Below are 27723 nucleotides of genomic sequence, written 5' to 3'. Positions count from 1 at the left end.
CTTTTGTCCTTTATCCAAATATCTCAGATTCCAGTATTACCGCACCATATCTCGGCAATATCGTAATCATCACGACAATTTGACTCGTTCACGTGGCACCTCGGCCAACACCTCAACGGTACCTCGGCCATGTGGTACGACCTCGAAAATACATCCCCACAAAGAATTATAAATGAAATCTGACATATAATAGTAGATAAAGCCATGCACATAGTCATTGTAAAAAGTAAGTAAAAAAATACAATAAATAATTACATATACCTTTGTAAAGGAAATTCACCATAAGAATTACGTCAGCTTTTTTAAAATAAAATTTTAACTAAATAGGTCTTAAACTAATTAATAATACTTATGGACTTATATTTTATTTATATAATCATCTCATGGACCAAATAGATTTGAATTAAATATTTTATAACTTTAATAAATTTAATCGATAGTTTAAGAATTTAATAGATTGAGTCGATAATTCAAAAACTAAATAAATTTAATAAGAATTTAAGAATTTAAAGTGCAATAAACTCTTAAATTTATTGTTGGTGTGATGTCAAAGACAAAGGGAAATGTTACTATGGAAATATGTGAACTTAGCAGATCTTTTGAGTATGTAAGTACTAGCCTATCACCCGTACTATGTACAGGGTAATTATAGATATTTATATTTGTTTTAGATTTTTTTTAATATATAAATTATGTATTTTAAGATTTTTTATAAAAATAATTTAACAATCTTATCACTAATCATAGTGTATGGGAGAAGATGAAAAGGGTACTGCAGTAACCATACACGGATTGTACCTATAAGTATTTGTATGAGGGGATTTTAAATGCTGATCAAAGAATTTTGACCAAATCAATAAATGTGGGCATGTGGAAAGACATGTGGATTGAAAAAAGTTAATTAATGCTGATCAGGAAATTTTAACCAAATCAATAAATGCTGAGTTTTTTTTTTAATAAGAAATTTAGAAAATTTAGATTGGGATATTGAAACTCCCATAGGTCTTGGGGTTAAAACCCCACTTTTGCTTAATATATAGTATAGATTTTTTTAATGCTATCTAACTACAATCATATTTTTCTCATAACAAAAAAAAAATAATTGAAAAAACGAACCATTAAAATAGTAACTAAAACTATTATTTAGAGCTATTGAACAAACTACAATCACATTTTTCTTTTTGTGAGTTAACTTCAATCATATTAAAAAATCAAATTATAAACAAAAGGAGATAACTTCAATCATACAAATCACAATTTTTTTTTAATGCTATCTAACTACAATCACATTTTTCTCATAATAAAAAAAAAATAATTGAAAAAAAGAACAATTAAAATAGTAAATAAAAATATTATTTAGAGCCGTTGAACAAACTACAATCACATTTTTCTTTTTTGAGTTAACTTCAATCATATTAAAAAATCAAATTATAAACAAAAGGAGATAACTTTAATCATACAAATCACAATTTTTTTAATACTACCTAACTACAATCATATTTTTTTCATAATAAAAAAATATTTGAAAAAAAGAACCATTAAAATAGTAAATAAAAATATTATTTAGAGCCGTTGAACAAACTACAATCACATTTTTCTTTTTGTGAGTTAACTTCAATCATATTAAAAAATTAAATTATAAACAAAATGAGATAACTTCAATCATACAAATCACAATTTTTTTTAATACTATCTAACTACAATGACATTTTTCTCATAATAAAAATAATAATTGAAAAAATAACCATTAAAATAGTAAATAAAAAAGATTTTTTAGAACCATTGAACAAACTACAACCACATTTTTCTTTTTGTGAGTGTTTATGTTTATCTAACTTCAATTATGTTAAAAAATAAAATTATAAACAAAAGAAGATAATTTCAATCATACAAATCACAATTTTTTTAATGCTATCTAATCATCATCAATAATTTTAAAAATCAATCACAAATTAAGTTAATTGATAATTAAAAAACACAATAATTTATTTTTCAAAAAACATAGTGAGTTAAAAAGATCAATTACAATTTTTTTGGGGTCAAAATACAATCTAATCATCATCAATAATTGGTACATTATGTGACCCTAATGAGTACAATCCATTTTGTTTTTCAAAAAATACAGTGAGTTAAAAATCAAATCACAAATTAAGTGAACTGATAGTTAAAAAAACACATTAATTTTTTTTTCAAAAAACACAGTAAGTTAAAAAGATCAATTACAATTTTTTTTCCCCAAAATACAATCTAATCATTATTAATAATTGGTACTTTAAAAATCAAATCAGAAAAAAATCAAATCAAATCACAAATATTTTTATGCTATCTAACTACAATCATATTTTTTTTTTTATAAATAATTGTAAAGAAAAACTATTAAAACAGTAAATAAAACATTAAATTACATTAAAAAAAAGAACCATTGAACAAACTACAATCACATCACATCACATTTTTCCCATAATAAAATAAATAAATAAATGAAAAAAAGAACCATTGACTAACTACAATCACATTTTTTTTTTCCTTTGTAAGTGTTTATATTTATCTAACTTCAATCATATTAAAAATAGAATTAAAATAGTAAATAAAAAGATTAAATAACATTAAAAAAAAAACCATTGACCTAACTACAACAATCATATTAAAAAAAAGAGCCATTGAACAAACTACAATTACATTACATTTTTTCCACAATAAAATAAATAAATGAAAAAAAAAGAACTGTTAAACTAACTACAATCACATTTAAAAAAAAAGAATCATTCAACAAATTATAATCACATTTTTCTTTTTATGAGGGTTTATATTTATCTAATTTCAATCATATTAAAAAATCAAATTATAATTTTTTATTCGTTAGACAAATCACAAATATTTTTATGCACTATCTAACTACAATATTAAAACAGTAAACAAAAGGAAAAGTCAAGAAGGAGAAAACAAAAAGAAGACTTGCTGTTTGCATACGTGGTCAGTGAAGTTGAAAGTGTAGAAGTAAAAAGTGAAGAAGGAGAAAACAAAATGGAGACTCACTGTTTGCAATAAGTATGTGAAAAGTTAAAAAGAGTGTGTGTATTAGAGAAGTTAAAAAGACTTGGAAGAATTTAATAAGTGCTAAGTTTTTTTTAAAAAAAAATTAAAAAAATTAAGAAATTAAGGTTCACATATTGGAATTCCCACAAAATTTGTGGGTTAGAGATAGATATAAATAAATAGATAGATATAGATATAAATATTTATATTTATTTTAAAATTTTTTTAATATACAAATTTATTTTGGAAAAGGCACTGTAGTAATTATGAGAAAAATTAAAAAGTCTTGTTGGTTGAGAGAAATTAATAATGCTGAGGTTAATTTTTTTTTTGAAAAACAAAAAATTAGGGAATTAAGATTGACATATTGAACCTCCCACAGGCCTTGGAGTTAAAAACTCCATTTTGTTTAATATATAATACTAGCATATCACCCGTGCTATGCATGGATTATGTTTACAATTATCTATATATGTGAATTGTGATTTTTAAATGTTTTTTTTTAAATGCCTTCTTTTTTTTTCCTTTTTTATATTATATTAAAGTTTAATATTTTGATAATAATCATATGTGTTAGACTTTTTAAGGAATTAAATGTCTTTTTTTTTATTATATTATATTAAAGTTTAATATTTTGATAATAATCATATGTGTTAGACTTTTTAAGAAATTTTTTTTATGCTTGTTCTTAATGCATTAAAGTGTTATTATGAGGGATAATAATCATATGTGTTGGGACTTTTCAAGGAATTCATATGTGTTGGATTCAAAGAATTTTTTTTATACTTGTTCTTAATGTATTAAAGTGTTATTATGATGGTAAGACTTGGGGGTTGGGAGAAGTTAATAAATGCTAAGATTTTTTTTAAAATAAAAATATTAAGAAATTTAGATTGAGAGATTGAAGCTCCTACAAGATTTGGGATTAAAAATCTCCATTTTATTTAATATATAGTATAGATAATTAATAATTTAGTTTTATGTCTTTTTCAAAAAGTCAATTTTTCAAACAACCCCTAAAGTAGCCCAGGTAGTGTTACATGTTTGAGAAAAGTCTATATAAGTAAAGTGTTCCCTCTCTTTTCTCTACCATTCCCACCTTTGAAGCTCCTCTCCTCTGATATTCCTACTTCGTAATTCAACACCACACCCCCCCCCCCCCCCCCCCTCTCTCGCGGCAAGCAAGAAGCTTTTCACTTCTACAAGTCGAGGTAGTCAGTTCACCTCTCATTCATCCTAACATTTTATTTAAATTATAGATTTAGATAAAAAATTAGAAAGAAGAAATATATATATATATAAATCATTCATATTTATTTCATTTTTCTTTTTAAATTTATATCGAAATCTATGATCCAAATAAAACATAAATATGTCTAATCATTCATGCATCACAAATACACATGCACATAGTTTTCCTTGATGACTTTTCCAATTGCAATAATGAATATTAGAGAAGTTTGATCAGGGCAATAAAGAAAAAATTTCATTTTAAATGTGTTATAGGCTCAATTATGACTTCTATAGTCTGTAATTATGAGTTAATTGACTGTAGTAATAACTCATTGTGACTGGGGATTTTTTTGTTTTTTTTTTAACGACTCATTGATGTATTGGTTATGAGCTAGATGTGATTTTTGTTCTAATTATATCTAAAGTGGTGAGAGAAATCTACAACATACATTCTTAAAAAAGTAATGGATAATGAATTTATAGTGTGCACCATGAGATTATGAATGATGAAGTTAACACTTTAGTTATTTTGTTATGATATTTTATAATGAAAAATGGTTATCAAATTTATACAATGTACACCCCATTGTAACATCACCTTGAGTGACAATTTGGTAAGAATCTATCGTGCTGCTTTGATTATAATTGAAAATAACTTAATTATGAGGCAAAATAATACCAAAACCACAATATTATAACTTGTATATAGCATACCAAAAACAAAATGTTTATTATAAAATTTCTCACGAAAAATGTCAAGTACGGATTCTTTAGAATAATTTTTCTTAAAGTGATGTATTATATAACTGAAATTTTTACTCTTAGGATGGATATTGGCTCATGTGGGTTTAAGAGCTTTTCCCCCAATTTTTACTATAGATTTTTGAATTTTTAACACTCACAATAGTCTCCTCTTCTTTTAATCCTCCTTTCTTATTGTTGCGGACGTTCTTCTTCTTCTTCGACTCTGGCTTTCGACAGTGACCGATCTACAAGAATGCAATGACAGAGTTGAACAACAAAAACAAAGACAATGGCGATAGGAATGGTGACGAAGGGGCAGAGCTTTTTTTTTTATATATATGAATATTTTATTTTTTAAATAACATCTCTAAGTAGATTAGTAATTTTCACATATTGTTGCAAATTCTTTAACAAATTTTGTACTTTATTGTTATAGTTTCGATATGTTTTCTTATTTTAGTCCTTTTTTGTTTTTCTTTTATTCAGTATGATAGTAACTTTTATTTTAATATAAATACTTTATAACTTTTTCTCAAAAAAAAAAAAAAAAAAAAAAAAAAACAAACAAAGCATTAGCACATATGTGCATATCTGATATACGTTTGATGTTTGAGAACTTTTAAATAAGTTAATTTTTTTTTATCTTTAGTGATTTTTTTTTTTTAAAATCATGTTAACTTTTTTTAATTTTTTAAAAACTTTTCTGGTCTATCTTATATAAACGAATCTAAAAATAAAAAATTTCAAAAAAAAAATTTAAAAAGCCAAAATAAATCAAAAAAATTATTTTTTTGCTTGTTTATCTTTTCTAAACGTTTTTTCAAATATTTAATTTTCTAGTTTGTCTCGTCAAGTAAAATTTAAAAGTATAAAACTTTTTAAAATATTTTTAAAAAATTCACTAAAAACAAAAATAAACCAAAAAAAAAAAAAAACTACACAAAAAAAAAACCCCCAAAATGACAATAACATTTCAATAATTATACATAAATAATTATTTTAAACTTATCAACATTCATTAAGGCCATGTTTGTTTGGGCGGACTGGATTAGCATTCCCATGACTAATAGTCTTAGGACTACGAATCCGTTGGATTATGTATCCTATCTTAACTAATAGTCAAGTTTAAAATAATTAATCCGTATTTCAATTGTTTAACCAAACATCGGATTAATAATTTTATTGGACTATTAATCCAATCCCAAGCTCGTGTCCACCCAAACAAACATGACCTAAATGTTATGTACACACCACTCTTTGCAATGAATTTTAACTTCAAAATCTCTCCCCCTCTCTCTTATGTGCAATAGCTATCTGCTTTGTGTTCATTTTAAATACTTAATTACGTAATGTCAAGATCATCAAATGTTCGTACCAAATTTACTTGTCATCTAATAAGATGCCTTTAAACATCATTCATGCATTGTCGCAATCTATTAAAAATATCTATTATTTCACTGTTTCAATAATGGCACGTAAGTAGCACCTTACACGTCATTCATGATTCAATGCAATGAAAGACAAGATTTATTCACAGCATTAATGAAGTAAGCAAAGGCAAGGGAAGCAAGGATGTACCCGCAAAATTATAGAATTCACTCTTATATCTATGCTTGTATATTTTTGGAAAATTGCAATTCAGGGTGATTTTGAAATATAATTATAAATAACTGACAAAGTTTATACATGTTAATAATTAAAAACAAATTTTTGTATTATAAATCTGTAATAATTTTCTAAAACTATCGCTGATCCGCAATTTCTATTATATTTTTGTGCAATTGGCATAAAAATATATAAAATTCTCTATTCTTTTTACTGTTAAAGAGTTTTTTGCTATGTCAAATAATAAAATCCCATAATTCATAAAGAAAATTGCTAAATTCACAACTTTATAATCTTATCCAAAGTCATATTTTTCACAACATGGCCCCTAAAATTTAAATTGTGAATATTGAAATCTACCATCTAAATTCTAATTAATATTTTTATTTTATAAATTCTTATAGAACAAAGCTCATTAAACATTGTATGTGATTATTTGAGAACGATTTAAAACAAACTAAAAATAATCTGATTCGGAAAGTATCTAAAATAAAAATTTATCAAGTACTTTCTAATTTATGTCATATAAATGCAGACGTCTAAAAAAGGAGTTGAGAACTTGAAAAAACAAGAAAATGTGGAAGCTGAAGGTTGCAGAAGGTCATGGACCATACTTGTTTAGTACCAACAAATATATTGGTAGACAAATTTGGGAGTTTGACCCTGATGCAGGGTCACCAGAAGAGCGAGCAGCAGTTGAAGAAGCACGAGAAGAATATAAAAGGAAATTCAAAAAAGATCGGGCTCGGGCTTTGCCTTGTTCTGATCTTTTGATGCGAATGCAGGTGAACACATACAACCATTGCATGACCAAATAAATATAAATATGCAGCTAGCATAAGCATGTCATTCAACAAGTTCACAGTCATGTTTCCCACTTGTAAGAAAATCAAACAGTATCTTAATGATTTTTGCTTGTCAAATTAACACATAGATCTCTCAAATCACTCTGCATCGTACCTAACAACTTTTCATTTTTTAATAATTCTAAAGACCAGTAAAAAAAATCCAAAAAATGGATGGGTTTCTCTCCAGTGCACTGGAATGTGACATAGTTTTTGAATTGTTCACTAACTTTACATGTATTTTGATCTTCAATCCATAGCTTAAAAAGGAAAACAACAATATCGACCTAAGCATACCACCGGTGAGACTAGGGGAGAAAGAAGAAGTGACCTATGAGGCGGCAACAATTGCTTTGAGGAAAGCTATTCGGTTAAATCGCGCCATACAAGCAAGAGATGGGCATTGGGCCGCTGAAAATGCAGGACCGATGTTTTTTACACCACCCCTAGTAAGCGTTCACCCCTGTTTCGTTGGGTTTTCGTTTTCTGTTTTCTATTTTCATTTTGCAGAAAACACAACAAAACCAATACCAATTGAACAATGTTTCACATGTATATATAGAATTACTAATCAAATTTTCACCTAAGTGTTGGTAATGCAATATAACTAATGCAGATCATTATCCTATATATAAGTGGAGCAATTAATACTATCCTAACATGGGAACACAAAAAGGAGTTGGTTCGCTATCTCTATCTTCATCAAGTATGTATTACTCAAGATCCAAACACAACCTTAATGTTCAATATCAAAGTCATTAATGAACTATAAATCTAAAATGTGGCAAATGTTTGTATTATGCAGAATGATGATGGCGGATGGGGATTTTACATAGAGGGTCACAGCACCATGATTGGCTCAGCACTTAGCTACGTTGCTCTACGTTTGCTCGGAGAAGGGCCTGATGGTGGACAAGATGGGGCAATGACAAAAGCCCAGAAATGGATACTTGATAATGGCGGTGCTACAGCGATACCCTCTTGGGGGAAGACTTATCTATCGGTAAAATTAATACAATCTCATTAGTAAAGAGAAAGTAATATTTGTCACCAGATACATATTATCATTTTTTCAGCTCCTATGTGGATTCAAAAAATACCATGTAATTATAGTATTCATAATAGGATAAATTACACTAACAGTCCCTGTAGTTTGGGACTTGTGTCACTTTGGTCCCTGACTTTTCAATTATGACACATTTAACCCTAAATTTTGAATCTCATTTCAAATAAGGACAATCAAATATATTTCAAGGGCAAAGTCATCATATAACTTATTTTGTGTTGTTAACTTGTATATAGTTTGAAATGTAATAGCCTTTTTTTAATGAATAATGCTGAAGCATTTTTAGTTATAAAGTTCTGTTTGGTTCGGTTTTTAAAATCTATTTTTGGAAAAAATTTCTAAGAAACTAAAAATTAAATTGGTGAAAAAAATTAAAAACACATCATTTTTATATAATTTTATCTTTTGAAAAGGTAAAAATAATTTTTTCGATATTTATTTTTGTTAAATTAGTTTTTAATTTTTCAAAAGTCAAATATGGCGACAACTTTGATATCATTATTAAACCAATTCATTAAATCCAAAAAATCCAAAACTAAAAACATTTCATATATTAAACATATCAATTACACATTAAAAGTCTAATAACCGTTCATTACATGATAACCATCTAAAAATATTTATATACAACTATCTATTACATGATAACTAGGGCTGCAAACGAACCGAACCGAGCCGAGATTTGTTGACCTCGAGCTTTGCTCGTTTACTTATCGAGCTCGTTTATTGAGCTCGAGCTCGACTTGATAAGAAATTGAGCTCGAGCTCGGTTTGGCTCGTTAACATTAATGAAACTTGAGCTCGGCTCGGCTCGGCTCAATAATTTTTTTTAATATTATTTATATTATTTTTTATATATTATTTAATATATAAATAATATATTTATTATATAATTTAGATAAAGGTAAACGAGCCGAGCGTATGCGAGCTCAAGCTCGACTTGTTTACTAAACGAGCTTAATAGTCGAGCTCAAGCGTGGCTCGTTTACTAAAGGAACCGAGCCAAGCCGAGCCGAGCTTGTTCATAAACAGTTTGGTTCATTTGCAGCCCTAATGATAACCATCCAAAAATATTAACAAAAACAACCCCACATTACATGATCATCATTCAAACACATACTAAAAATTAATTTGATAAAAAAAAATGTAAAAGATTTATCATTTTTATATAATTTTATCTTTAGTGGATAGAAATAATTTTTAAAAATTTTAAAATATTTTTTTGACATTTATTTTTGCCAAACTAGCTTATATTTTATCAAATTGACGACATTGACTTGAGATTGAGTAATGGTATTTTCAATTGTCCTTATTTAAAATGAAATTCAAAATTCATGGTTAAATGTATTACAATTAAAAAGCCAGGAATCAAAATGAATCAAATCCCAAACTCTAAGGACTGTTAGTGTAATTCGTCCTTCATAATATTTAGAAATTGTTATATATCACCCAACAAAGTTACGTAGCCAAAAAAATACCAAAAGTACCCAAATCTTAAGTGTGTGGATCAAATTCATTATGCTTACCAATTTAAATCTAAACCACATATTCTAATTCTACATATTTTTTTTTTTTTTTTTTGGTCACAAAGTATTTCTATACATCACCAAATGGGTTCCACAGTTTTTTACCTGCACCATTTTTTTTTTTTTTTTTTTTTGATCGGCAAAGAAAAATTTCATTAACAGCATGAAATTAAAGGTACAGGAAGATGACATGCATCGAGAGAGATTCGGAAAGTACAAGTTACCCCTACTACTGCTACTCGCATTCATACAACCAACCCCTTGGCCTCACGAAATTTTTTTTTTTTAAAAAAAATAAAAATAAAAAGTTAAGAAGGACTTAACAAGAAGATAAAAAACATGAATCCCCGCAAAATCAAACCACACTGCCCAAATCCAAGCTGCTCCCCACGTCCACCTGCTTACAAAATTTTTAAAATAAAACTAATCATTCCCAAAGCCCACACCACCCAAACACACTCTTTCCAACAACCCACGCCTGCAGACCTGCTCCTGACCAGCCTTCTCCCACGCCTAAAGAACTCTTAGCTGACCTGCTCCTGACCAGCCTTCACCCACGCCTGAAGAACTCCTTTCCCCAGCCTTCTCCCACGTCTGACATCTCCATTGCCGGAACTGCCCCGATCTGCTGTGCTGCTATTCGAGCTCTACAGCCGGAGCTCCCACTCCGAAGCACTGCTCCCTTTGCAGTACATCACCCACGCTTGACATTTCTCCCAATCTGCTATGCTGCTACTCGAGCTCTACGGCCGGAAACTCCCACCCCCATAGCACTGCATCCTTTGCAGTACATCACCCACGATCACGCACGAAAGAGGTGAGGCCAGCCGACCGCCATCGCCAAAGGCGACGGCCGGCTGGCCAACAGCGAGACCCGGGGTGGAGGTTTAGAAAGAGAGAGGTTTTTTGGAGAGAGAGAGAGAAGAAGTGAGTATTTTACCTGCACCATGCTATATGTATACATGGCATTTATTGTGTCAGATGCATGTAGGATGTAAAAAATAATAGTGACATCTATCCAGTGATATATAACCGTGGATATCTCTATCACTAAACCGATTTCAGTCATTATTTTTAGATTTGAATCTGAAAATCTAATGTGAATTTTAATTTGCACATGGTGATGCAAACAAGTTTTTAAATTGTTTTTTTCTCCATTTTCTACAGGTGTTGGGAGTGTATGAATGGGCCGGATGCAACCCACTGCCCCCAGAATTCTGGCTTTTCCCTTCATTTTTGCCTTATCATCCAGGTGACTAAAAGGGAAATTTATTTCCTATATTTTATCATTTTGTATTCGTTGTTTTAAACAAAAGTTATAGGAGTATCCTTTACTTGAAGAAAATATGTAAAACATTCTACATTCTCGTACTTGAAACTCTCAATTTAATTACCTATTAAAATGATCAAACCAGTTGCAAAGTTTCCACATTAAATAATTTGCAGGGTTACTAATTAAGATTAGGTAGTTTAAATGACTGAATTTGGTGCCAGCCATCAAATGAATAAATTTTTATCTTCTTGTTCGGTCTAAGCCTAACTCTATTCTTCTACAAAATTAAGCAAAAATGTGGTGTTACTGTCGCACGACTTACATGCCCATGTCATACCTGTACGGGAGGAAATATCATGGGCCGATCACCGATCTTGTCAAGTCATTAAGACTAGAAATTCACCCAAAGCCATATGAGGAGATAAACTGGAATAAAGCGCGCCATGACTGCTGCAAGGTTAGGGAAATCTACTATTATTGCAATTATGATATGGAACTGAATTTTTGAACATGTTCAATCCTAATGAAGCCTATATATACTAAATTGTAAAACGCAGGAGGATCTCTACTATCATCATACCTTCATACAAGATCTCCTTTGGGATGGTCTTCATTATCTAAGTGAGCCGATCATGAACTGTTGGCCCTTCAACAAGATAAGAGAGAGAGCCATCCGAAAAACAGTCAAGTACATGCGTTATGGAGCAGAGAGTACCAGATACATTACCATAGGATGTGTCGAAAAGGTGAGTAACACAAACAAAATCAAATGGGTTATCGGTTTCGAAACTCTTCAGATTGGAAGTGTGAAACAAGTCTAATATGTTCTTGTTACAGAGTTTGCAAATGATGTGTTGGTGGGCGGAGAACCCTGATGGCGATGAGTTCAAGCATCATCTTGCCCGAATTCCTGATTATTTGTGGCTGGCTGAAGATGGAATGAAAATGCAGGTTTATATCATAAAAACCTACAACTTACGACAATAGTTTCCTACTAAGACATAAGCAACCTCAACCCTATTTTCTGAGAGGTTTTTGTGAGTTGAACCTGCGCCACTAGAAACACAAATGACAAACCTTACCGTTACACCAAATCGCCCTTTATAATTTGAAAACAGGATATTTTTGTTAACTACTTTGTTGAATTGCAGAGTTTTGGTAGCCAATTATGGGACACTACTTTCGCCACTCAGGCAATTATAGCAAGTAATATGGCTGACGAATATGGGGATTCTCTTAAGAAGGCACATGTTTACATAAAAGAATCACAGGTTTCTTCTTATCCCCAAAAAAAAAAAAAAAAAAACATGATTTTTGTGTGTGCGCGCGCAAAATGTATGCAACGACTTCATTTCACTCATTAACATTGTATGTTCTTCAAATTTGAAGATCCAAAAAAATCCACCAGGGGATTTCAAGAGCATGTATCGTTGCTTTACTAAAGGAGCATGGACTTTCTCTGATCAAGATCACGGTTGGGGAGTCTCGGACTGCACAGCTGAATCATTGAAGGTAATCTTGCTTTATGTTACAACTATATAACAATTCAATGGTAATTTGCAATTTGGGGTTGTCAGACCCCACTTTAGCGGGAATCTCATGCATTAAGTTGTTCATTTTGAAGTTGTCATAACCAAAATTTCCCATTTCTTTGCAGTGTCTACTAACATTTTCGCAAATGCCTACTGAAATTGTAGGGGAAAAAGCTAACAATGAGAATTTATATGATGCAGTGAATGGCCTTCTATTCTTACAGGTACAACATACATATTATATTTGATTTTTGACAATGAAGATCATTTACAACTCTAATGCATAGAGGCAGGCACATGACTCAGACAATAATATTATATTTTTTAATTTATTTTTTACTCCTTTTTCTTCACGTAGAGTCCTAAAAGTGGTGGATTTGCTGTTTGGGAGCCACCAGTTCGACTAACTGCTTTCCAGGTAAACACTTAGCATAGATTGTAAGAGCTTGTATCATTTTTACTTACCCTTTAAACTTTGGAAATCCACCAATGTATGAATTGTTAATATAATTGTTAAATTGTTAATTGAATCTTTAGCTTTAGTATAATTATTAATTGTATAGGTTTATGCTTTCCTTTTTGCTTTCGGTGATAGTGGAGCACTTTGGTATCCAATGTAACCATTCTTCTCTCTATAAAGAGAGAGTTCATTCCTCTTTGAATGTATCACATACAATACAGAAACACATCAATCTTGTATCATCAACAAATCAATCAATAATATACTTCATTTTATTTTACATGGTATCAGAGCTATAGGTTAGCTCTTGGTGATCTTCACCTTCCGGCGGACGGCGACCTTGCCTTCACCGCCTGCCGGACCCCGACCTTACCAGTTCAATCATCAACCCAAAATGAACCGTGTTTAATATTCCACACGGTCTTTAACAGAAGATATTGGTTGTGTACTTGTTATTGTCATTAATTTTTCTGTATATGATTTACCTGAAGGGTTTGTCTCCAGTGTGTTTAATGGCACCGGCAGCATCCCGGTAGAGCACGTGGCTCAACATCCCTGATCTTTCTATGCCCAACAAGTTGGCCAGATTTCTGTAAAGCTCTTCGTATGATCCAAGGGCTGAGAGGTCAAGGGTCCGACCCACATCCTCTGATTCCATAAACACCTTACAGTGACCAGTCTCCAATCCAAACTCAGATTTTTGGTGATCTTTGTACCAGGGCGATCCATCATCAGACGAGCTCTCCGGTGGACCATTCTGGAGAACCGCTGGACAAACCCTTCTCTGGTCCCTCGCCCTCATCCGTTTCCCCACCGCCGCTGCCCTACCTCACCGTCGACGACATCGCCCTCCGAGGCTTCAACCCGACGTTCCTCTCCCTGATATCAAAGGAATTTGTGCTCTCTGTCGCCGCCGATGGTCGCCGTCCCTCCATCGTCGCCGATGTCGTCTTCGCTCTTCCTCCTCCGCCACCGACTCCACATCGTCGGCAATCTCCTCCTCTCTCCTCTATTGTTGCTTCTCGAGTGAAATTACCACACTGCATTACAGAGGCAGTCTCACAGCACCAAATGGACATCTTCACAGACCCACCACAAAGAAGAACACTTTGATTCCAAGACAGAAACCTCCCCTCTCCCTCTCTCTCTCTCTCTTCTTATAAAATATTATCCCCACTCATCCACCACCCCACTTTCCTTTTCCTTTTTTTTTATATTTTATTTTTCGTCCTCATTATCACATCTTATCCCTACTCATCCACGCCCCACTTTCCTTTTCTTTCTTTTATTTTATTTTTCGTAATATAAAAAAAAAAAAAAAAAAAAAAAAAACAAAACAAAACAATCAATAACACCTGCCGACCTCCACACGCAGCATGGAGCCTCCCCATCTCTCTAGCACCTTTTTATTTATTTTATACTAATAATCATAATTATTACACACAGCAGCACATAGCACATAGTCCAAACCCATTTTCTTTTTTTTCTTTTCTTTCTTTATTTATTTCTTTTAATCATCTTTTGCACCTCACTCACTGCCTCCCTCACCACAAACATAGCATACCTTTATTTATTTATCTTCTCTTTCTTGTGTTCCATTTTTCACCAAAAAAAAAAAAAAAAAAAAAAAAACAACAACAACAACAACAAACAAAACTAAAACCAAAAATACAGCGCACAACAACTTTGTTTTATTTATCTTAGGGGCTCAACCCCGATCACAATTTTACACCACCAAAAAAAAAAAAAAAAAAAAAAAAAAAAGCAACAAATCAACCACATCCACCGGCAGGATTTTCTTCTCTACTCTGCCGCCGGTCTTTTCTTCTTGCCTCTGTCCTGGGCAGCCCTTGCCGGTGTTGCCTCCGTATTTCCCACTCCACTAGGCATGATCACTACTCCCTGCTCCTCCACTGCAGCATATGGCGGACCTCCAAAACGGAACATCACCGTGGCCTTCCGCTTCAGCTCCTTATTTTCTGCTTTCAGCACACTTATCTCTGCTCGCACATCCTTATACATGCGTTGGAGCAGAGCCAGCTGGGAGGTTAACTGCTGCACCTCATTTGTCCTACTCTGCAGCCGGTTCGACAAGTTTGTGACCGCCGTCATGCTTTCCACACATAACTTCAAAGTATACTGATTGGCCTCCACATCCGACTGCACTGCCATTTTTTGCTCCACCGACTGCATCGGAAAGTTCAACGGAGCAAACCCAGTGGTGTTTGGTTGAGGTTCCTGGGACACCGCACCAGTTATTTCTCTTGTGGGCTCGTTCAGTTCTGGAAAGAGGGTGAGCAGTCCACGGGAAGACCCCGTAAACTGTCTGCTACAACGGTCCGACACGACCATACAGTGTCTCCTATCCCATTTTTAATTGTCAGCTTATTTTTCTGTTTTGTTACTCTCTCCAAACTCAAGTTGGCTAGTACCTATCCTCCTTGAGTTTGAGGGGGGCTGTTAATATAATTGTTAAATTGTTAATTGAATCTTTAGCTTTAGTATAATTATTAATTGTATAGGTTTATGCTTTCCTTTTTGCTTTCGGTGATAGTGGAGCACTTTGGTATCCAATGTAACCATTCTTCTCTCTATAAAGAGAGAGTTCATTCCTCTTTGAATGTATCACATACAATACAGAAACACATCAATCTTGTATCATCAACAAATCAATCAATAATATACTTCATTTTATTTTACATGAATAATTATTTAGAAGACTAGGAGACTAAATGACCTTCAGCACAATGTATTCAAAAAGTACTTCAGCTTATTCTGGTACACTTGTTAAGGTCCTATTTCTAGTGAAGATACCATAAGATGGTTTGAGAACTAATCCCAATTAAATTATGACCTTGAAACTGCCTCAAAATAAATCATTTGTGGGTTCCTCGCTCGAGCGTTTAACAAAGTGCATAATCAACTCCAACACCCCACTAGATAAACCAATTTGATTAAACCAATTATTTGTGTGCACGTACTTTGAGACTTGGCATAAATCAAAACCAAACAATTCAAGTACTTTTTGCATTGCAAGGCAATACATAGAATTAATTGAGACATGATGCTTTGACTGTGTCTTTAAGCTTGGCTATGCTAGCTTGCTCCTTTAGCAGCCTGGACCTCTATGTTGATATATCTTGCTTCTTTGAAATCAAATTAAATTTCCTAACTTGAATCCACTTGGACATCTAAAACTAAGTACAAAACAATTATAAATTAAATAGGTTTTGTCTAAGGGATTGATAAATCCAACTAGAATAGGATTCTAATGCTAACAACGCGGAGTATCGTACATAGAGAATACACAAATGCTCTCTCAAGACTGGTTTAAACCATAGTTTGACCCGAGTCACCTAGGGTATAATAACAAGGAGTCGGTAGCCCATGCCCCCAAACGCCACCCCAAAGAGAAGAATTCATCTCCTCGTGGTCACCAATCCACATGGGAGTAAGCCACCAACCACCAGGATACTACTCTGGTAATTTGTATCATTTTACACCCAAACAAGTCCTCTTCGTAGTTTACAGGAACCCGACTTTTTAACATTTAATATGAAACAATGATTTTTACTATCACATTTCTCTTTATGTAGATGTTCAATCCTTCAGAAGTTTTTGCTGACATTGTGGTCGAGATGGAGTAAGTTTTAATTTAGTTCATTATCATTAAAATATTTTTCACACCATGGATAGCTTATATTAACCTTGGTCAATTGGTTGTCTAGACATGTGGACTGCACTGCATCTATAATCTATGCTCTATTGTTCTTCAAACGTTTACATCCAACGCATCGAGAGAAAGAAATCGAAATTTCAGTGGCAAAAGCAATAGGTTTCCTTGAGCGGAGACAGTTTCCCAATGGTTCTTGGTGAGTTAGTTTCACTTCTAAATTTATATATATGTAGACATTAAAAAGAAAATTAAAAATGAAGAGCTGTGGCAATTGGAATTGATGTGTTCAATGACATGAGCAGGTATGGCTATTGGGGAATTTGTTTCATCTATGGAACATTTTTTGTGCTGCAAGGGTTAGTTTCAGCTGGAAAGACTTATAGCAATAGCCAAGCAGTTCGTAGAGGCATTGAATTTTTGCTTTCAATACAAAATGAAGAGGGAGGTTGGGGAGAGAGCTTGGAATCATGCCCTTCTATGGTAACTTCCATAACTAAGTTTTGTGTTCAATTATAGACTTGGCTCTAACACCTAATTAAACTGTGTTGATGAGTTCCAATTCGAAACTGGGCACAACAATATATATATTAGAAAAAAAAAAAAGAAAAATTCTACCCAACAATAATGTGAGAAATGATAGAACTATTCCAAATGCTCTGTTTTTTCCAAAGTTTTATGTTTTACTCATTTCGATGATTTTTATGCATGAAAAAGAAATATCAACCACTGGAAGGAAACAAAACAAATCTAGTACAAACATCATGGGCTATGTTGGGTCTTATTTATGGTGGACAGGTTAGTATCAATTTCGAGAGTTATATCATGAAGCATATAAGTTAGTTAGCATACCTATATACAATTGTCTTATATTAAAGTTTTTTTTTTATCCATTTCTTATTTACTAGGCTGAGAGAGATCCAACACCTTTACATAGAGCAGCAAAGCTATTGATCAATGCACAGATGGAAGATGGTGATTTTCCACAACAGGTAATTTACCTTGGAAACACTTCTGTGTGTCCCAAAATGGTTCATACATTTTGGAAGAAATGACACAGTTGAGTCAATTGAGTTCACAAAGTTGTTAGTACTTTTAGAATTTATGGTTTTGTTATTTCAAAAAGTTATGTTCTTCAAAGATTACAACTTCCTAACCATGGAAATTACCCTTACAGGAAATCACCGGAGTCGTCATGAAGAATTGTATGCTACATTATGGACAATACAGGAACATTTTCCCAATGTGGGCACTTGGAGAGTACTGCAAGCGTGTTAAACTCCAGATGGGAAAAAAGTAAAATAAAACAAAAAAAATAAGGACTAGTCTATATGCATTAATTTGTTGCCCTAGTTTCTATCGTGATCCTAAGTTTGTTCAAGACATTTGACTAGCACAACTTCCCTACTCTTTGTTTTGTCAAGTAATAGACTATGAAGTTGCTTTTGTAACTGCGCTTTAATTTGATAATTTGAAGCTAAGCTTCTATCCAAATTCTCTTTTGTATCTAAAAGTTTAGATTAAAAGCTAATGCAAATGCAATTCTCAGTTTCACGACTAGCTACAACACTAGAACTGACTCAAAAATTGTAGGATCCAACTTCAAGTAGATAACAGACTAATCATATCTCCAAGATGTTGCAATTTGTTTGTCTCTCATTCTTAATATCCAAAAGATAAAAATCAGAATGCTTCCAAAATTTTAATCTAAAGCAAAGATGTTTGATTATCACATAAAATCATTCGCAATGACGTAGGTTAGATTGTTCAGATCCAGGACTTTTTATCTTTATTTTCCTATTATCTTTTTATCTCCAACTCTGCCAACTCCTCCACCTCACATTTCAGCACCCTAAATTACCAACCAAACCATCCAATGACTCCACTTTTACTTTGTAAGTGGATCAAAAATCAACAGCAGAGTACCATTGGCCAGTCTATTTTAGTGTATAATGTGTTATACATACATATGTATAAACTATAAAGGTAGAGGATTAACTAACTTAATCCTCTCTCTAACACCTTAAGCTACTAATTCGACATGGCATTAGAGGAGGCAAAAAAAATTATTGTGTTCAAACCACTCCGCTAATTCAGCGATGACATTGATGTACTAATTTTTTTTCCTACTTAAAATGGAGTGTATCAAGTTTAGATTTCATAGATCGTAAATTATTCAGTTCACTATGTAAATTATCTGTATTTATAGCAAAAGAGCTATGAGATTGATGAAATTTACCTGATCTGTTGAAGATTGTCATTGTACTTGGAATCGCGTGTATCAATTTCACTTGCTGATTTGCACTTCTTTCTCGGCCTGCGAGTATAATAGTAATCGCATCGAATTAGTGCTTTTTAGAGAGAGAGAGAGAGACAGAGAGAGAGAGAGAGTTTTAGAGAGAGAAAGAGAGAGTTTTAGAGAGAGAAAGGAGAAGAACCTGGAGGAGAGAGAGTCATTCAAGCCTCGAAATGCAGATGGAAGTGCCATTGTTGATGCAGAGAGAGAGAGAGAGAGAGAGAGGGAGAGAGATTTCACACTTCGCATTAAGAGAGTTCGAAGATTTCAAATTCCGATCTATTTATATGGGCAATGTGAGAGGATATTAATTCATGAGCCCACGAATTGATTTGGATCGGGCTGAAATCAGATCCTTGGTATGCTTGCCCGAGCCCAATCTTTTTGTATTATGTATTTATTATTATTATTATTATGATTAGAGGGTTGCTATTCACATCTAAAAGTTAGACCAACTTTCTAAATTCAGTGTCAAGAAGATAATTGGTTGATAATTAAATATTTTTTAATTATCAACCAATCATCTCCCTACACATCACTGGATCTAGAAAATAAATCTAAAAAGTAAACTTGTATATCATTTTCTTTATTATTATTATTATTATTATTATTATTATTATTATTATTATTATTATTATTATTATTATTATTATGTTTTTTGTGGGGTAGTTGATGGTTTTCAAATTTGAGTTAGAGTTAAGGCTATAATATTTTTTTTTAATCGGAACAAAATATTTCATTCAAGAAAGCCAAACGACACTTACAAGAGTCTATCCAACCCTAAACTTACGTCAAACAAAGTGAAAATAAAGCGAGAAGCACAAAGGAAGAAAGCTATGAAAATATTCAGACATACATTTCGAACTCGTGCTTGTACTGTGAAGCAAAGCCGATCATAAAAGTTTGATGATAGAGTATGTCCGAGATAAATCATAAATCCCAACCACAAAAAGGGTAAGCTTAACAAATCCACACAGATGGACTCTAAGAAACCAAACAAACCTAGAAACATCAAACTAATAGTAGGAAAAAAAGAAAAAACAAAAGGAAACAACTCAAGACTAACACTAAACAACAAATCAAAAACAAACCCACAACCAAACAAAAAATCGGCAACGACAGTGAATTTGGTGATGGAGAAGGCGGGGGAGAAGAGACGGTGAAGGCGGCGGATCCGTGAAAGCTACTTCCAGAGTGAATAGATGGGAGAAAGAAACACCTTACAAAGGAGGGAGATTGTGAAAAACCAAAGCTTCTAAGTTTTTGGAAAGCAAAGTAAGGAAAGGAAAGAGAAAAAGAGGGGTAAGGGGAGGGGAGAGGAGGTCGGAGGAGGCCGGAGGCCGCCGGAACCCCCTTTCTCACCGCCGGCAGCCACAAGCTCTGAAAACCCTAGAGAAAGAAAAGTTTAGAGAGAGAAACTCTTAAACTAGTTTTTTTTGCCCTTTTAGCTATAAAATGTTATTACATAACTATCATTATCAACCCTCTAAAACTCACACAACTATAATTACACAACTATCTTATTTATACATAAAAAATAAGTGAAATTGTAGTTCCATACAATTATTAAAACAATACACATAATGAACTTTTAATGGGTCATATATATAAAACTACAAATGCTAAGTTGAATCTTCAAACCACTAGTTTTTGGACTAACCCAATATATGTGGCCCATAAATGTTATTTATAATTGGTATTTTGTGAAAATTAAAATAGAGTTTTGAACAAGATTGTTAAATTTTAACATTTTGAATATTATTACATACTGGTTTGGTAACCAACTAAAAAAGTCATAAAAAATTTAGAAAGTCATAAAGTTAAAAAGTTACTAAAAAGTTAAAAAATTAAAAATTATACAAATAGTAAAAGATTTAATTTCTTTTCTACTTTTTGCAAGATTTTTTTTTCCATAAAAAACCAAAAAAATATTTTTTTTATCTCTTATTTTAGCCAAAAAATTAAAAAAAAAATTATATGAAAATAGTCTATTCCTAAACCTTTGGTCTTGATTTGACATTTTGACAATTCAACCTAGAGATTATTCTACAAGTATTTCTCATTGAACAACTACAACCTATGAAATTACAAGAGCCTATATGAGTTCAAGCAATGCTAAATAAACTACAAAATGAATGGATTTAGGAGTGGATTTTTAGTCATCTTATTGACTGAAAAATTGTTAACTTATTTATAGCGATCCCGGTTTTCTCCCATCATTTGTTGTGTTCCGGACTCGGGTTCTGTGATTGTTGTTGTTATCAATGTCTTGTTTCTATCCTTTAATTCCTTGCATTTGAGTTTTGGGATGTGTTGGGCACGTTTGAAACAGGTTGGTTGTGTGTTTAAACAAATGGTTGCTGCCCAGGTTTGGTTTCTTCGCTCGAGCGAGGCTTTTTTCGCTCGAGCGAGCCTTGGGTATTTTCTTCTTCGCTCGAGCGAAGGTTCTTGCGCTCGAGTGAGGTTTGTGTTATTTGTCTTTTTGCTCGAGAGAGCACTCTTGCGCTCGAGCGTGCGTCGAGCGTGCGTCTGCGTCTCTTTTAGACTTGAAAGTTGGTATTCTTCACTCTAGCGAGCTTTCTTGCGCTCGAGCGAGCGAGCCCTATGTTTTGCGTTCCTTCGCTCGAGCGAGAAATCTTGTGCTCAAGTATGCGTCTGGGTTGCACACCTAAAGCTTTGCATTGTTCGCTCAAGCGACGTTTCTTGCGCTCGAGCGAGGTCCTTTTGTGTCTGGTCAATCGAGCGACCACTCATTCGCTCGAGCGAGCCCTGTTCATATCAGTTTGCAGCAGCGTGAATTATATCACTTTTTTATCTCTGTTTTCACTCCAAACCCTAGATCCAACTATCTCTCTCTACACACTCCTCTTTACAAATACACTTGATCTAGAGTGTCTCTACCCTACTTCTTTTGTTAAAAAGGTAGAGCTTTGCGTGGGCTACATTTTGATCTGAAAAAGTTTGAGTTTGGAGCTTCTTTGGGTTTCTCTCTTCGTCTCCTTTGAGCTTCTCCACTTGAGGTAGGGATAATTTACTCCTTTTTATGGGTTTTGACATAAATGCTGGTCATTTCGTATAGATGGTAGTGTTTGGGAATTTTGGACAAAGTTAGGGTTTGGTTTGAAATTATAAAAGAGGGGTTTTATTTTTTGGGGGCTCCATGTGTCTATGAGACCTTGTTAATGGGTTAATTGTGTATAATGGATGAAAATTTGGCCTTGGTGCAATTTTAGAGAAAAGGGAAGAAAATGCCCTAAATGGGATTAATTGAATTACATGCCTAAATAATGAAGTGAGATGTGGAAATATGAAATTGGTTCGATAATTATGAAATTGGGAAAAATTGGGATATAATGGTGTAGTCGGATTGGTAAATCACTCACCTACGGAAATGTTGATAATTTATCTGTTTGATAAATTTACTTATCTGTTTAGAAATAACTGTTTTGGGCTATCGGTGGAGGATAGATTTGATTGTTGTAGAATTGCATGATGATTAGGTATATCAAAACTAATCAATTGAATTATGTCATTGAATATGACGGTTGGATTAACACATTGAATATGTGCTTTAATTTGATCATTGTATATGATAATGTGTTTGAATATATTGTATATGTATCTTTGTATGGGAGGAGATAGAAGATGTACTCCATCGTTTGGGAGGAGATAGGGGTTGGACTTCATTGATAATTAAGTTGGCCGGAGTGTCTAGGGTGAAAGTCCCGAAATCTTAAATACGTTTGAATAACGTTGATGATTAAAGTGTTGATAATATGAGTTGTAGTGTCGTGTTTAATTATTTGGACAAATAATGAACCATGCATGTGAATTGATTTGGATAACTAAAAGGAAGTGGACTGAAATATGGATGTAATAGTTGTTGGGCTATGGTAAGGGTATATGTTGGTTTACAAGTGTTAACCATTTGTTGAATGCTAATGCTTTAGTTATTTCTCATATTTGGTTTAGAATATCTTTACTGGGCTTTGGCTCACCCTACTTGGGACACCATTTTCAGGTACTGGTGACATACCGCCTCCAAGGTCCTAGCTTGGGAGGTCTAGGAGTCAAAGGCTCTGTTTTGTTATTTTTGTTTCGTAATTACATATAAATTCAAGCCAATGGCTTTATATGTAAGGAGTTAGCACTCTTCATTTGTGCAACCAAGTAACAACTTGGAAAGATGTAAGCCCGCAGGGCATTCTATTACTTTTTTGTAAGCATTTATAACTTATATGAAATACCCTTTTGTAATATTAAATTTGATGAATGAAAATGTGACTTATCTATCATGTTTATAGAACTGTTAAATGATGGCTTGATGTATTATTTTGAGGGCGTTACTTTATTTGCTGAACTCATTTTTTTGGGCAAAAATTCAAACCAATCAAATTTGTTTAAGCTAAAAAATAGTTAAAAAAAGTAAAAACTTTTAAAAAAATCTATATTTGATTTACACCTATGCATAGATTGAAGGAAAATTTACCCATAAATCCTATTTTGTGGAAAGTTGAACCATTTAGTCCTAAGAGTTTTCTTATGCACCATTTAATCCCCTTTTATTCGAAATGTTTGCTTAGTTAATTTTGGGCCTTTTACAGTTTACAGTAATATACCCTTTGTGGGATTCTTTTTTCCTAAATAGAAGGTTTGGTGTGTTGGCTGGGGATTTGGTAATGTTAACCTGTGCAAGGGTTTGGTTTGACTTTGGGAGTGGTGGTTGTTCCATTGGTTCATAGTTTTGGGTTTTTTTTTTCACTCGCCCTCATTGTACTACAACAGGTGAGTCGCGGTGTCGTGTGTTTTGCATTTGTAAATGTCATTGCCCATGACGTTGTGGTTGACAGTGTGGTGGGTTGCGATGTTATTTTCCGTGCCATTGTCATTGTGATTGGTGTTTTTGTGCAATTATTTTCCCCCATTTTTTAAAGGTTTTTCGGTTGTTCACATGGCTTCATTGTGGGCACTGATAACATCCACATATGCACAGTTACTTTTAATTGGTTAGTTTCAGTGCCAATGTTGTTGATGTTATTTGGATTTGAATTTTTATAATATGCCCAGTTGCTTTTAATTGGTTAGTTTAAGGGCCAATGTTGTTGTTGTTATTTGGATTTGAATTTTTTTAATCTGTAAGCTAATTTTTAAGGGGGTGAAGTGTGGGCGTGTTGTTTATCTCATTGATTTTACGGTCTGATTTTTTTCACAGTTTACAACATCAGCAGCGAATAGTTGGTGTGAGATGTCAAATGTCCTTTTTTTATTCATTCATTGTCGTATGTATTAGTAGGCTAACGGTTCGATTATGGGTTGCGTGACAGGTATGGATGTGTGTTGTTGTTGTTGTGCACTTACGGGCAAACCTATGTTGTTGTTCGGTTGCATCACGCGTTGACATTCGCACAGGTGGCCGATGCTATTTGTGGAAAGTTCGACGACTTGGTACGGGATGCGGTGTATGTGTTGTGGGATGTCCCCGAGTATAAGAAGTTTAAGGTTGACAGTGATGACGATATCTGAAACATGTTGTGCCTTGCGAAGTCATTCGAGCTGAACCATTTTAATGTTCTTATTCAGATCCAAGATTGTTCCAATGGGTGGTAATTACGGGGGTACATATTGCAATGAAGGCGGAAATGGGTTAAAAATTAGAGCAATGCTTGGTAGCCCGAATATGAGGTGGCTCGAATGGCTAGAAATTCACCTTGCCGGTCGTCCGGCCAGTCATCTGGTGAAGAGGCTGACAGCGGCGATCGACAAAGGTGACAACCATGGTAGACAATTTTCACCAGGTCGTCCGGGAGGACGTCCGATCAGTCATCCAGGCAGACGACCGGAGAACACTCATTCGGTCCATTCGAGCCCCTCTTTTTCAGGCTACCAAGCATTTTTCTGAAAATTAAAAATTAGCTTTTAACTAAGTTGTCCAAACATGTGTGTCAGTGAGAAAGGACGGAGAGAGGGTATGTGTGCTGTGTGTGTGTGTCAGTGAGAAAGGAAGAGAGAGAGTGTATGCACTGTGAATGTGTGTCAATGGGTATGCATGTATTTTTTTTTTTAAAGAAATAAATTTAAACTGTTCATTTCTTTGTGGGCAACATGGTTCTATCTAAACTGTCTCCCACAAAAGCAAACTGGAGAGAGGCTAGAGAGGATTTGGATTCCTAGTACACCTACTTACGTACTATCAGTTGCAAGGAAAATGCTTTTTCATTGAAAATAAGTTCATCACTTTAATGCATTAGTTGGAAGAGGGCCAGTTTCATGCGACGTAATTGCGTTGAGATTGATTAACTTTAGGTTTGTCGCATGAAAGTGAGGATGTGACATGATGTAAATGAATGGGTTTAAATGATTTAGTATGAAGAAGTTATTTCCTGAGACATAATTGAGTAATATTTTAAGAATGATGCTATATGTATCAATTAATATATTAATAGATGGTGTGATACAATTTTAGAAATTTAAGATATTTATAATTTATATAATAGGTGGGGTTAGTAATAATGTCATAACACTAGTTACTACATTAATTAGTGCATGTAATATCACTAATATTTTAATGGTATTGTGAAAGATAAAAGAGATTGAATTCATAATTTTTGTATTGAATAATTAGAAAATATAAAAAAAAAATAATGATTTATAATTGGTGAAAAACACCATCACACAAAATTAATCAATAACTTTTCCTTAGTATGAGTTAGGTATATGGATAATCACTTTCACCTCGTCCTAGCCTGATAAAAAATTTGAAACTCTCATTGCCCAGCCCAAGTTATATTTATTAAATTATTAATTTAACTTTTTTCAATAGAACACGACTAAACTGTTAAAATATTCCACCTCAAGATGCTTATTTTTTTAAAAAAATTATTTTTCATCTCACATCTTTTAATTTTTATCATTTATTAATAATTATTCGTAATATAACATTACTTCTCATTTTTATTAATACTATCACTCCTAACATAATAAAATTAAGGATAAATTATAAATATACCTTCTGAAATTTAATTAAAATATAAATCGTTCTCTATAATTTTGAAAATTATATTTCACCTTCTGAGGTTTCTAATTTCATTACAAATCGCCATTTTATTAATAAATAATTAAGTCAATTAATAATTTTTAATGATGTTAGAAATATATTTCAATTAATAATGTAAGTAATTTTATTATTGTATAGGAGAACAATTATAAATTTTATTTTTTTAATTAATTTTATTAAATAAAAAATTCTGTCAAAAAAATATTTATAATTTTTTAAATCACAATACGTAATCTATATTTTAAGTAAATCTGTATAATTGTAATTTATCCTAAAATTAACCTATGCTCGTCTTTGTTTTAGATAGGAACCTATCCTCGAACCTTGTGTCTAAGACAAAGGAGAGTATTTTTTTTTTTTTTGGTGTTACATTGGAGCATTACATTTGGAAAAGTACACCGAAGAGTTATTTTTTAGTGTTACGTTGTTACGTTTGGGAAAAATACACCAATGAGTTTTTTAGTATGTTACATTGAAGTGTTACGTTATTAGAGTGTCAGGTTTTTGTTCAAAATGTGGGATTTGTTGTAGAATTAAGATCCAAAACTTCTATAGTGCAAATTGCCCAAATGTGTAATTTTATATTTTGAGAAATCTAGTTTTATCCCTAAAAAATTAAATTCAAACATGAAAGTGATTACCCTTTTATGTAATTTTTATTTTAATAAGACCTTTGGGTTCATAAGAAAAAGTGGAGGACTAAATAGTTCATAAGATCACATTTTAGAATTTATTGGTACTTCACCCATTATTATAAACAATTTAAAAATTTAAATAGAAGGGCAATAATGGAAAAAAATATTTTAAAATTTGAATTAAAATGTAATGATTACACGTCTCCCTAATAAAGTTGAATTTTCTATAATAAACAAACAAATTGGAACTAAGTAAGTATTATTTTTCATCAATATTACTAGTACTATGATTTATGATATGCAATCATCCCAAATCATATTGGACACAAGATTCGAGGATAGGTTCCTATTGATGATATGCAGTCATCCCAAATCAATTTTTTAACAAAATAAGTATTTTTAGTCAATAAGATGTCAAATCCACTCCTAAATCCATTAATTTTGTCACGCCCCGACATTTTAATTAATCAGAAACATTATCAAAGTCTGTAATTTACGTCCATTTATATATATATATATATATATATCTATTACACTTGAGTCATAGAAACATAATAACACTAGTTCTCACTCTCAACGAATGCAACAACAATAATATATGCCAAACTTCCGCTACAAAGTTACAAATAAATAATTACAAACCACAAGATACATTTTTCATTCCCTTAACATCTATGATAAAATTTATACAAAAAGGTACATGGAATCCATACTCTTCAACTAATGAATCCGAAATTCTCTTCCT

General features: G+C 32.6%; 1 protein-coding gene across 2 annotated transcripts; it reads left to right on the top strand.

Moving 5' to 3' along the window:
* The first annotated feature begins 4124 nt into the window (after positions 1-4124).
* LOC114268586 (dammarenediol II synthase-like) lies at positions 4125-18547 on the top strand. Of its 2 annotated transcripts, XM_082886400.1 has the most exons (19): positions 4125-4247; positions 7154-7403; positions 7724-7912; positions 8080-8169; positions 8269-8466; positions 11223-11307; positions 11619-11785; positions 11886-12074; positions 12166-12279; positions 12480-12599; positions 12718-12840; positions 12986-13084; positions 13219-13278; positions 16917-16963; positions 17049-17192; positions 17299-17476; positions 17711-17791; positions 17902-17985; positions 18171-18547. In XM_082886400.1, exons 2-19 carry the CDS (start codon positions 7194-7196, stop codon positions 18291-18293), a joined length of 2301 nt encoding a protein of 766 aa, XP_082742526.1. In that variant the 5' UTR covers positions 4125-4247; positions 7154-7193; the 3' UTR covers positions 18294-18547. The 2 variants fall into 2 exon arrangements, with proteins under 2 accessions (XP_082742526.1, XP_082742527.1); XM_082886401.1 differs by lacking the exons at positions 4125-4247; positions 12480-12599 and having other exon boundaries at positions 7152-7403; positions 18171-18444.
* Positions 18548-27723: the final 9176 nt, after the last annotated feature.

Source organism: Camellia sinensis, chromosome 9, assembly GCF_055761805.1.
Source record: "Camellia sinensis isolate YWXY chromosome 9, ASM5576180v1, whole genome shotgun sequence".
In the NCBI taxonomy this organism is placed as follows: Eukaryota; Viridiplantae; Streptophyta; class Magnoliopsida; order Ericales; family Theaceae; genus Camellia; species Camellia sinensis.
The sequence above is the reverse complement of the archived record's forward strand: the minus strand, read 5'-3'. Positions and strand labels throughout refer to the sequence as shown.

Excerpts from the sequence above, each read along its gene's own strand:
- LOC114268586 (XM_082886400.1), top strand. The coding sequence starts at position 7,194 with ATGTGGAAGCTGAAGGTTGCAGAAGGTCATGGACCATACTTGTTTAGT. Across the intron at positions 12,075-12,165 it reads CCATAGGATGTGTCGAAAAG|AGTTTGCAAATGATGTGTTG; the intron begins GTGAGTAACACA and ends TTCTTGTTACAG. Across the intron at positions 13,279-16,916 it reads TTCGACTAACTGCTTTCCAG|ATGTTCAATCCTTCAGAAGT; the intron begins GTAAACACTTAG and ends CTCTTTATGTAG.